Source organism: Aplysia californica, unplaced genomic scaffold (genome assembly GCF_000002075.1).
Source record: "Aplysia californica isolate F4 #8 unplaced genomic scaffold, AplCal3.0 scaffold00039, whole genome shotgun sequence".
NCBI lineage: Eukaryota > Metazoa > Mollusca > Gastropoda > Aplysiida > Aplysiidae > Aplysia > Aplysia californica.
This window is the reverse complement of record NW_004797309.1, coordinates 1,047,332-1,060,372: the sequence shown is the minus strand read 5'-3', so window position 1 is coordinate 1,060,372 and position 13,041 is coordinate 1,047,332. Positions and strand designations below refer to the sequence as shown.

Genomic DNA, 13,041 nt, shown 5'->3' with positions numbered 1-13,041 from the left:
ACCCCCCCCCCCCCCCACCTCAAAAGAAATCATTAAAAAAAATGCTGCACACCCTGTTTAGTGGGCCGAAATAACGGTCTCTTTTAAAATAACAATACATTTTAAAAAGGATGCCTGTGTATTATTCTGCAAATGGAAAGACTTGACCCAAGCGATAAATTGTACAACGAGGACACAACAAACACCGCAGATTTAGACATTTATTTTCTTCAGATATGGCATTCTGCCTTTCAGCACAGCGTGTATGTTATTGCACGACTTGAAGAGTGCAGTCATGTAGGCCTGTCTGACCTAGGCTCCCCCAAAGGAACAACAGAAACCCAAACTTTGTGTGCACAAGACTTTTTCGATAATTTACCAGTTTCATTTTGTTGGTTTTGTTCACCATTTAATTGAATTGAACTAATGTACAGGTCTGACTTCGTGAATTGCAGAATTAATGTGCTATTAAGTTTCTTTGGTCAACCAGATCCCCCCCCCAAAAAAAAAAAAAAAAAAATTGTTTTAAAAAATATATATATAGCATGAAAAAAAAAGAATATTCTGAATTTTCAGGCTTGTGGAAAACAGTTGTACCGAGGAAAATAGCTATCACATGTTTATTTTAGTGATAAGTGCAAGATAATTGCCTCAATCGTACCCAATGACACCAGAAAACACTTGAACGTTAGCACGAAATGGAACAAAAATCCATATTATGTCGATCGGGCGACAAAGGTAAAGAGAAGAAAACAAACCCAAAGTGTTCCTTTTAACTTGTGTCAGCAAAAGAATATTTGAAAAAACCCAAAAAAAACCCAAACAACCCAACAATGTTCATATAAAAGAACCTACACGTATGAAGCGTGCTGACAAAATGAGTTGCTTCAGGGATTCAAGACTTATAGAAAAAGATATATGCCTATTACACTTATAGGTGAAGTGTTTATAATTTATTAGAATGGAATAATAAAAGGCATGTTATAGTTTTAAAATATTGCATTAATAAAAATTCAAAAAATTTGACCCTTGTGTCGATTTTTGGCCAATATCTCCATTTTGTGGATTGGGAGGAGTAACTCATTTTGTCAGCACGCCTCACAAAAAAAATCATAATTGACCTGTCCAGTAGCCTATTTTATCTAAAGTGTACCTACGAGACCAAAGCTAACGAGATGGAAAACAATGTTGGCAGACTACCCGTAAGACAGACATTGGCTGTTTTCGGAAAATGACTTCACCTCTTTAAAAAAATGAAAAAAAAAACATATCAAAGAATTTACGTCAATACGAAGTAAATAAAAGTGGGTGTATCAAATGGTGTTTATATGAGCGTTTGTATAGTAGATTTAATCAGTATTTGTGCAATCAACATAATATCAATTGACTGGCCTTTATAAAGTGGTGATATATGGGTGTGGAACGGCAAATAAAGTAAGCAAACAGACATACCAGTTCTGCATGAAACTAAGAAACAAGATTTTACTGGTAGACTATAATATTAAAGTGTGTTTCATTTGTTGTGTGCATGTTTTTACAAAACTGACATATTCAAGCTATTTTTGCCTGTGGCTTATGGATTTTGTTCATCAGGCCCAATTACTGTGCAATTGTGCTTTTGCAAGCATACGTGTGGGTATGTGTGACTGTGTGTGTATGTAGGTATGCATGAGTGTGTATGTGTTTGTGTGCGTGTGCCCGCGCGTGCATGTGTGTGTGTGTGTGTGTGTGTGTGTGTGTGTTTGTGTGTGTGAGTGTGTATGTGAGTGTTTGTGTTCGTGGGTGTACAATATGCGTTTATTGACATTGGGACAAAGTAAAGCGGTTTTGAAAAAAGCAATATACTATTATATCTCTTGGGCCGTGCCGTGAAAATCGAATGCAACGAATAGAACTTTATTTGCATTGTGCGAACGGTGGGGCTCTTAATTACTTTAATTCATGCTATTTATGAAGTAAAGTGGTTTGAGCTTAAATTCTATAATTTACAATGCTTTGTATAGCTTTGAAAATAAAAAAACAAAACGTTACTCACTCTTCGAATGAGTTGAAAAAGTAGAAATGACGACACCCCCCCCCCCCACAATCTCAAAACTTGAAAAAACCCTGTTGCAACTATCTGGATGAAATGCTCTCAAAGCAAATGAAGATTTAAGTATTGTTATTGTATCATTTTCAATCTCAAACTTCACGATCATAAATAGTAGTACGAAAAACTAAAGAGTGGAAAGACAACTGACAACTATCTCCTGAGCTGAGGCAGTGATTCTATTATAGGCTAGCCAGCAACACAAATAAATAATATTGGTATATAAACAATTTATTGTTATATACCAGTAAAATTATATCAGCAAAATAAACTTAATGAAAGTTATCGGATGAAGGTAAAGGAATATAGTATACTTAATTAAATGACGTCAACAAGAGACACCCTGGATATGAGCTATAGATCATTGGACAACATTTATTAAAAAGCAAAAAGCACGGAAATGGTGCTTTTATTACTTCCACTTGTTCAACAAAAAACAACAACACATTAAGCAAGAACAGAATGTACTGTACGTGTGCTCTGTTGTGAGACAATGGTCTGGTCATGTCAGTGGGGACTCTCAACTACAAGGAGGTAACAGCAAATCACAACTACGTGGACATGTTCTTTTGCGCTCTACATACTTCCACGTCTCAATCAGAGAAAGATACTTTATTGGTTTTAATCATGATGTGTTTTAAAGATTGTTTATTTTTTTGGCATTCAAAAGGAGGTTCAGAAGAAAGTGAACTGTGGGTGGGGTGGGGTCGGAGTAAATGTTTCACGTTTCAGATGGTTTGGGAAACAGGGAAGGGAGAGAGGGTTCATGAAAGTGGACATATTTTCTGGAAAAGTTAAAAGTTAACAAAAGAATTTATCAAACGATTGATCGTCTTGTGAGATCCAGTATCTTTGAAGGCTGCAAACAAACGGACAACACGCAATATTACGTAATGAAATATTTTGCTTTCCTCTATCGGTTTTACAATTAGGATTGAAAATTAAAGTGGACATTTAATATACAACATTCTTCAATAGCAAGAAATTGCATTTTTTAAAATTAGATTTTATATTCTTCATTCACAAGCATTGGGTACTTTTCCCTTCCAAATAAACTTTGAATCATAATTTGTAAACATGCATTTGAAAACGGTTTGAGTATAAGCAAAATATGACATTCTTCCAAAACCACAACAATACGTATGATACGTTCACAGTAAAGAAAGGAACCACCAAAGAAATGAATGCCATGGAACATCACTTAGTAAAACGTCGAAAAAGTACAAAGTGTATGATTATGATTACATGGTAAGCAGTGCAGAAAGGCACGTAAAAGGAAATTGACAATCCATGCACTTTATAGTAAGCTTCTCTTTCCAAGCACAGAAATGTATAGATGTGGTAGTATAGAAAACAAATCACACTAGATTCCGAAGTCTTTCAACCAAATCTACAACGCTTTTGTTAGTAACTGGTGCTCTGATAAATCTACAGGCCGGAGTGCTTTGGTGCAGAACTAAAGGAAATTAATAAAATAATCTTTCTTTGAAAAAAAAAGGAGCAACAATCATATTACCATTCTGTCGATGAAGGAACATCAATAATGATCATGAATCGTTAGCAAGGCGACCATTCTCCACAGTTCAGTAGCTTATCAAACCCATCATTATCAGTGCGCATCCATACGCTATTGTGGCTTTAAGCAGAAAACATATAGAGTTACAGACAAAAGAACAGGCAATACGAAACACCATCTCGCCTATCATAGAATACAGTAATCCCTATTGAACCAATGTACAAAGAGTTGAACCATGCAGAAAAGCATGGGTATGCCCCTGACGATTTATCTATTAATGATTGCCATCGTGACAAGAAAAACATATCCTTTTTGAGCTGCCCGATGTCCACATGGCATGACATATTTTACAAAGAAAGCTATGCTAGAAGCACAATGATTACTGTTCACAGCATCGTTAGACCGATAGCACTATATTGTGTAAAGATTACTTGCCTATAGAGATATTGAAACACATAAGCCCTATGCAGTGCCATTTTATGTTATTTACCGACATGGGGAAAGCATTTACAGAAACATGTTTAGTTCTGCCTGTGGCCAGTGATGAGGGAAAAAGTCAATTTGTAACAGAAAGGAAGAGATACTCTAACCCACATTATAAAGACGGTTGTTGACATATTTTAAAAATCGTAATACTGCTTATTTATATTGCATATTGAGTTTTTGATACGTTGTTATTGAGCATACCACAGTTCATGATCAAAACAAGCTATAATTGTAAGGAAATCCAACAAACGGTCTCTGTGCTTTGACTGGGGAAGTATTGGATTAAATAATATAAACCCACTTGTTATGATATACCAACCTTCATTGTGATATCTACTTTTAAAAAAATTGTTTTATGCCCATGAGAAACATTCTTGAAACTTCCGAGAGCATTCCTCTTTTCGCATTTTTATTAATGTGTGTTAAATGAAGTAAATAATTCTAGAATACATCTACTATTTTGTAAAATATGCAGCATGGTTTTGAATTATTACTTTTGAATTTATAAAATTAGCTTTTTAAACATTACTATCAGAAATAGCAGTGGTATTTACGTAATTTACAAAATATCCTTTCTAGAAATTGAAATGATTGAGTGAAATCATCTTAAATAATGATTGGTTTTGCTATCGAGGGGCGAACAGGAATTAGTGACACATCTGGTATATACATAGATATAGTTGTAAGCCATATATCTATATTGATGGTGAGTATAGTCACGGGAGTTGAAAGTAGACAAAGCACTCAGAAAGACCACTTCACACGAAATAATTGAAAAGAAGACAGGTACCTGTTTGACACATGTTTTGTACTTATGCCATAGGACTATTTACCTACTCAGTGGAACGTATATCAGTCAGATACAACAAAGTAGATTTTGTTCTGAAGTATTCTACCTAACACGAATGAGTCTTGTGAGTCTAATGAACGTGGGCAGGGTATTATTATTTTTCTCTTCAGGAAACTTAATGCTACTAGATCTATAGTGTTTTTGTTGTGTCAAATACTACCACAGTTATTTCACCACGCCACTAACTTTGCAGCACAGCCTCTATGATTTATTTCAATCATAATAAGCTCAAATTCCTGCCACTGTATATGGATAAGGAGTTTTTAAAAATCTAGCAATACTTCTATTTTTTGCAATGAAGACTTAATTTGATATCTTCAGAAACTGACACACATTTTACTTGTTTCGTATCATTTTATTTCGGAAAATATATTGTATTCTGTATGATTAAAGTAACAGCTTTAGTACTGATTTATTCTTTCAACTTCGTGTTCAAAATGGACTGGTCGTTGAAATATTTTCTGACAGAAGTCTGAAAACTGACCCCCTTTATGTACTACCGATTGGGCATGTGTCAAACAGATATCCACAACAATACTGGCACAGAATGATGAGGTAGTACGCCGAAACTGATAATAAGAGTCAATATCCATGAGATGTGTAATAGCAATAATATGACAGCTAACACGTTGAGAATGATCACCTTGCCAGTACGGAGGCGTATCCACGTTGTCGAGCGTACCTGCATGGAACAGTTGGTTGAAATCCGCCTCTGCGTCCCACATGAGGAAAATATAGTCCATAGGCACAGAGCTCAGCAGATCCAGGAAGAACCAGGTCTTCATGTATTGCTTGGCGATCAGCTTCGGGTCCAGGATAATCTCGTCTGCGAAGTCGTTCAAGATGATGCCTGCATAGATTTAAAAAATGGGAGATACCGGGTACCTTTGATTAATGACCTGGACAAGGTGTCAGATTGAAATATAAAGCAAAACCACTAAGTTCCAGGAGGTAATACGCATTATCAAAATTTCAAGCACACGAGAGGCGTCACTTTTATTTTCAGTTTTATTTTGTTTTTGATTTTTTATACACAAATGTTGTTAAATATAACACATACGAGGGTGCGGTGGCGGAGTATTTAGTACGTTCGTCTCCGAAGCGGAAAGTCCTGGTTCGAGCCTCAGTTCGGGCACGGATTTATTTCGCCCCCTCCTGCCGACCCAGCAGTAATGGGTACCTGACTTCGAGTTGGGGAAGTAAAGGCGGCGTGGAAAGGAACTGACCACCCTATCGCAATATGGACGGAAGAGCCAGGAAGTTGTCTCACTAACAAGGCAATCCCCAATGTCCGGATCGAATGCAGGAACAACTTTACATTTATAACAGAGGCCTTTGACACGGCTTATTAGCTAATTGAAAGATGTTGACTTGTAAAATTATTGTAAATGTTGGTTACTGTAAATATCGGTAGTGATCAAACGAGTAAAGTAAAGTCTACTGAAATGTACCTTTTGTTGGAACTGTTCATTATTCCATTCATGTTTGCAAGATTCAAAATGTTTGTCACGTCGAAAAGAGCAATTAGAAACGTATATTATTAGCACTTTAAAAAAAAAGAAAACACGGTACTAAAATCCAGAATCATTATTGTGTTTGGTCTATATGAACATTACATTATAAAATATAGACTGATAGACGATTTGTGGGGTACATGTTTAACAGCCAATACAAACAATTCATTCCTATATTAGCTCGTGACACAAAATAACGTGAGGTCTACGCCATGAGATATTATCATCGTCCTTGTCAAGTGACCAGCGTCTTTGATCAGGTCTCGTCCAGACGAGGATGTTCTCATTCAGCCTTACAATGTCCTTTCGCGAGCTCACTTAAGGAGCTCATTAAGACCCTCGAGATTCGGTAGCCGTGTTCAGAGTACCTCGCTGGAGCTATTTTTGTCTTCTGTATGAGATCTTGTCTTCTGACTGGTCGCAATAGTCTAGGTACGAGTAGAGATGAAAACATTTAGTGCTATCTATCTGATATCTTAATTTAGTTTGGGTTGCTGTTTTCATCCGTATGATTTTGATTTCAAATTTAAATGTAAAACTCAGAAACAATTCGTGTAATGACGTGGTTGAATCAGGCGCTCGTCAGGGTTTTTATTTTTGGCATATGAGGTTATTAGTATCATCTTAAAGTTTGTTGATTTGCCTTGCTTTTGATACAAAAATACCCATTTATCTTGGATACAAGTATAGATATTGGCGATTGAAGGACGTGGGGGTCGCCTGGTTTCAGAAGTGAAAATTAACGAAAAAATGGCACCTGAAGTTTAGTAATGTTCCCATAGCCTGTGGAAACTGAAAATGTACATCTTTTATTCATTTAATCAACGTTTTCCAATAAAATCTACACGGAAATGTATTTTAATGGGCTTAAAAGGTGATGAGCAGAAAAAACAAATCGATAAAAATTCCCAAACCTGCGGAAAACTACCAGTTTCTTCGCCTTCATTATTTTGACGAGCACCTGATTTCACCACACTGCCTCACATTTTAAAAAAGAACTTCCTCTTGAAAACTCACCCCAACTCTCTAATCCCCTAAAGAAAAAGAAAATAAAAATAAAATAAACGCGGGAAAACAAGCATCTCCTACCCAATCCGCGCGATGACACTAAAAGGGTGTTGGATTTGTAATCGTTAGAATGTAAGTTTGATGTCCTGAATGTTCATGCTAAGAATAGGTTCTTTGCTATAATGTCCTTTCAACCACATTATTGAAACGCTGTGAACTTGTTAAAAGCTGAATCGAACTTTGATAGCGCTTAATTAATAAGTCTACTGAATTGTATTCTTTATAATTTGTAACCCAAATATGAGGTGCAAACTATGCATGGACATAATGTGTAAGCCTGTATCTAAAAAATAAAAATAAAAAACAAAAAAAATATCTGGAGGTGGCTTCTGAGCTCTTAACGAATTGATTGTAAAACCCCCACATTAACAGAACATTAGAAATTGCAAGTTACAGCAACAAACAATATTGGCTCAAATCGTTAATATTAGTATTCTTGGCATGAAGTGCTTGCTTTAAATTATAGTTGAAAGTTCTTGCTTTATAAGTTCAGAATTCCAAATTCAGATACCATACCCAAAGCAGAATTAAATGTATAAAGCATAAACTCCGAAATTCAAAAGTTTAAAAACGTTTTACTTATTTCTAACAGTACTTAGGAGTTTATGCTTTAAAGCGCTGAATTGATAACCTAGTCTGGGATTTTGAAATCAGGAACGTTGTGACTTCAACATCAACAATAGCAGCAGCAGCAGCAACAACAACAACAACAACAACAACAACAACAACAACAACATAAACAACAACATAAACAACAACAGCAATATTAATAGCTGTAACAACGCTTGTAAAACCAAAAATCATACGCTTTAATAGTCATCTTTGATTCCGTGAAAATACTCCTCAGATGTCTGGAGCATATGTTGCTCAACAGAACATTACTGTCGACACCAGAACGTTAAAACGCCAGTCTCGCACGTTTACGCAAATCACACCCAATGACTTTGAATTAATTCCAAGATTTAGATTTTATGACCTTTGTATAATTTGCTCTTTGGGACCCGGAGATTTTGCCTCGCGGGGAAACGTACCCAACGTGAAAGTCTGGTTCTCAAATTAATATTCAGTAAGGTCTGTAATTTTCTATTGAGACCCGACAGTGAGCTCATATTGAAACCGCGTTGTGAGTACGGTAAAAGAGGTCATCAGGCACAGGAGTGAGCAGGGTGCTCACTTCAATTAAATAACAAGAACTTACCGCACCGAATTTTCTTCTATATGTATCATAATAATATTTATGCTGCTATTTTCAACTATAGATCTGGGCTAGGAGAAAGATAGTATGCTATACAAGTCCAGGCAGAATGAGTGAAAATTTATAGTATGTATCGTAAAAGAAGCTGAACTTTGAAACAGATGGATGTAACAGTTGCTATGCAAAAAACAGCAACAACAACAACCAGAAAGAAAAAAAAACTCATTCCCCCAAAATAAAATCACAGCAATACCAAAAGTAGTAACAATTGTCCCCCCCCCCCAAAGCAAATGCAAAGTGAAAAACAAAAATAATCAAGCAAACAAACATGAGAAATCGGAATTAATATAATTTAAAGTTGAAACAATTTACTGTGCTTGTAATTTATCTCCATTGCGTAAGTATGAGTAAAGAAAAACAGATTCTGATACAGTACTCCTATAACAGAGCTTTGGTAAATTACAGAAAAGCATGACAGACTGGCAGAATCTACCGAAGGAAATAGAAGAATCAGGGCTCACTGTGGCGCCCTCCTTTCATCGCTCTTCTACATGCCCCCCAAAAGTATAGTGAATAAGGTTTGAACTTGTAGCCTTTCAACTGGCCAAAGATTAACTCTGTAGTTGGATTGTATTATTCTTTCTGACCCCCTCTCCCTCCTCTCTCTCTCTATTTCTCTCTGGTTGCATCGATTAAAATTGTTTAAATATGTTGTGTAAGTGTAAGTATATAATTATATTTCACCGCGTGGCAGAGGGACTTATATCATAGCAGTCATTGGATCAAATTCTAATACAAATAACTTTTTTGTTTTTTAATCACCACAGGTCTCATTACGTTCTTGAAAGACTGAAAAAATCGTAACACATCACTGTAGCTTTCTTTAGTTACATAATGATATGTCGCTACCATAGCATTGCAACGTTCTATCTGCTCAGTACTCATTTTGGGGAAATTTGACGTAAACAAGTGTAAGTTTCATAACATATCAACTTTGCCGAATGCAATTCTTTGGTGATTTTGGTAACGACTCCAAATAATCTAACAATTTTAAATGAGGAAATAGAACATTTGGTTTTTGATCTCATGATCTTAGTAACTCAAAACGGCCCAAAATGTTAGATAGAACTTTGTTATTCTGAGGTAGCGATGTGCTGTTGAAGCATAAAAAGGAGTCGAGTTGTGTGGCTACTTTCTTTGTTACAGCGAGATAGAATAAACACTCTAGTAGTACTTCGATCAATGTCTGCTGATGACCAATGCATCTGCAGAAGAGAAAACGTCTTAAACGGAAATAGGAGGACTGAGAATTACGTTCATTTATGGCTTCTGCTATGGCCAGTGAGATCACTTTTGGAAGAAAAGCGTTTGCCACATTTTGCGTATTCAAAAGCTTCCTTTCCACTTGTGGATGTACGCAGTAGGCGGGCTTCTCTCTTGGCTTTCGAATTTTTAACTCGAGAAGCCTCGTATGATTTGCTACCCACTGTGATTGCCCCTATCCACCTCGGGGATGTCTGGAGTAGGCTCTCCCATGTTGAGGGACCGATGTTAAAGTCCTTCAGAGACATTTTCAGACGCTACTGTATACTTTCCTTTCACTCGACGACAAGCGTTTTGAGACCGTGCTTTAGACTGGATATCCTCGGTTTTCCTCAAAACGGAGTAAGAATCGTTCTGAAAATATTTTGAAGTTGTTTCAATTTGAAACCCGTGGATTAGATGAACGTTCAGTAAAGGCGCCAAGATTGAACAGTTCCAATTATTTTAGTATCTACACGTATAATGATTAACGACATTCCATTTGAACGCTCTGCGAGTTTTAGATAAAGGAGCAAAACCACACAGAGAGAGAGAGAGAGAGAGAGAGAGAGAGAGAGAGAAAGAGAGAGAGAGAGAGAGAGATAGAGAGAGAGAGAGAAAGAAAGAGAGATAGAGAGAGAGAGAGAGAGAGAGAGAGAGAGAGAGAGAGAGAGAAAGAGAGTAAAACAATGGTATTTCAATCAGTGTTAAGTTCCACAGCACAAATATACCTCAGTTTGGAGGCTGGCTTTTGGGGGCTTTTGGGGTTATAGTTTTGTAAGACGGGCTCTTGGCCATCCCAAACACAAGGCAGATGGGCTCCTGTTGACTAGACTACTCACTATTTACATGTATATCCCAGACCCGCTTCAAGAAACAACCGCTTGGCAGTGGAGTAAAGAAGGAAGCAAATCAAAAGGTAGTTTATACGTGTTTATGGGATTATAGGCTTATGCTGCAAATCGGTGAAACTTCACCCGTTCACAACATTACTGCTGTTGCGCAGTGGAAAGGAACATAAGCAGCTGGGCATTAGAATGAGTGTCAAGTTGTTAGTGGAGAGACACTACTTGAGGTTCCTTTCTCCCTCATAGAGTAGTATTCCCTCGCATCCTGATATCCAGGTAAGGGTTATTTAGTTGTACTACGCAAGTCAGTTGTTTGCGTGTTGGGGTGGTAAAAACTGAGCTACAACAGCAAAACAAAACAAGACAACAACAAAAAACCCCGACTGACTATAGACAATCTCTGCCAATATCAACAAAAGCAGCAACAGCAAGTACAACAGCAACAACAATAACAACAACAACAACGACGACGACAGCGACGAAGACAACTACAACAGCTTTGCACTTGCCTGTCCTGAAGTTGATCACGATGTCTAGGAAGAAGACAGTGTCCGAGATGCAGTTAAACACGATCCAGTGGGTGCTCAGGTCGTCATTGAAGAAGGAAATGGCCACAGGCAGGATGATCAAGTTAGCAATCAGCAACACCAGCATAAACAGGTCCCAGTAGAACCTAAGAGGAACAGAGTGAACACAAATTTAGACGGCTTTTAAGGTAAGACACTCAGCTTGTAAAATCCCCCCCCCCCCCCACTCGTTATCTCAATCAATCTGTTTCCAGGACGTGTCCTTGCAAATCCTCAGTAATTTCGCTTTGTAGAACAAATGAGGCATAGTACAAAAACAACATACATAAATGCATTTAAAAAAATCTTGGATGGGCTGTATGGGGAAGGGAAAAGTAGTTCATTTATTGCCAGTCAACAACAGGGGGCCAAATTATTTTGTACAAGTCGTATAACTATTGTTCAAAGGACCCCAAAAATGTGCGATTTTTATGTTTGTATTTTGAACATGAAAACCAGGCTTTCAGCAGGTTCAGCATATTGACACCAGAGTTCGGAGAACATTTTATAAAAATCACAATAAGCAACTGTTCAAGCGACTCTCTTATAATAGCAAAGAAGTGCAGTGAGGGAACATGGCAGCATACTACAGGATTGTCACCAAAAGGTAGACAGTGAACACAACTTAGGTCTGTGTTGCAAACAGCATTTCTATGGTGAACAATAAGACTAGCAACTCACACATGCAAAGAAAAGATGCAATTATCGTTTTATTAAAATTACTCTGTTCATTTTTGTTCTTTAGTTTCTATCCACTCCAAAAGTTCCTTGTGCAATGTTCTTCTTCCTTATTATCGTACCTTCCGTTTGGATGCTCTCTCTCTCTCTCTTTCTCTCTCTCTCTCTCTCTCTCTCTCTCTCTCTCTCTCTCTCTCCCCTCTCTCTCTCTCTCTCCTTCTCTCTCTCTCTCTCTCTCTCTCTCTCTCTCTCTCTCTCTCTCTCTCTCTTTCTTTTTCTTCTTCTTTCTTTCTCTCATTATCCTATCTCATTTTGTTCTTGTCGTTGAAAGAACATTCAGCAACCTCATCCATCACGTTATTCGTTTAAGATTACATTTCATACAACATGGAGAACTCGGCCTGTCTCCACTCTTCATCCCCTTCATCATCCATCAAGTCGGAAATCTCTTCAGTGCGTGTACGAACTACGCTTTCCACATTCTTTCTCATCGGCCCTCATACCCTTAAGAAGGACAATAATAAGGAAACGTAAATTTACAAATTTGAAGAATTTAAACCGACCCCATCCTTATAAAGTGCCAAGGGACATAATTTCATGCTCCTCTTAATTCTGATCTTTAAAAATATGCCAATCAGTTATTCCCTGAACGTCACGACTTCACTGAACATGCCTCGCCAGCTTAAAGATTCTGAAATTCGATCAGACAAAGGGCAAGAGACCAGGTCCAGAGTTATCCTTCCCTAAAATGAGTGAGCACATCGCTCATGCTCTAGTTCCGATATCGATATTGCATTCCAGACACTCCGGACCCACCAAAATCCATCCTTCCTTTAAGAAAAAGAGTCTGACAACATGCATAACATGTTTCATCACATGGAAATCTAAACTGGTAGACCTAAAATAGTTTGACCAGAAGTAAGGTGCTATAGAATTTCACAAATAGTAGC

General features: G+C 37.3%; 1 protein-coding gene across 1 annotated transcript in view; it reads right to left on the bottom strand.

The window, feature by feature from the left end:
* Positions 1-13,041, bottom strand: part of LOC100533424 (hyperpolarizaion-activated cyclic nucleotide-gated cation channel) — a gene marked incomplete at both ends in the record, with an annotated part of 135,047 nt that overhangs the window by 49,004 nt on the left and 73,002 nt on the right. The window contains 2 exon segments of the mRNA NM_001204707.1: positions 5,603-5,770; positions 11,357-11,520. Coding sequence (NP_001191636.1) covers positions 5,603-5,770; positions 11,357-11,520 — 332 coding nt within the window.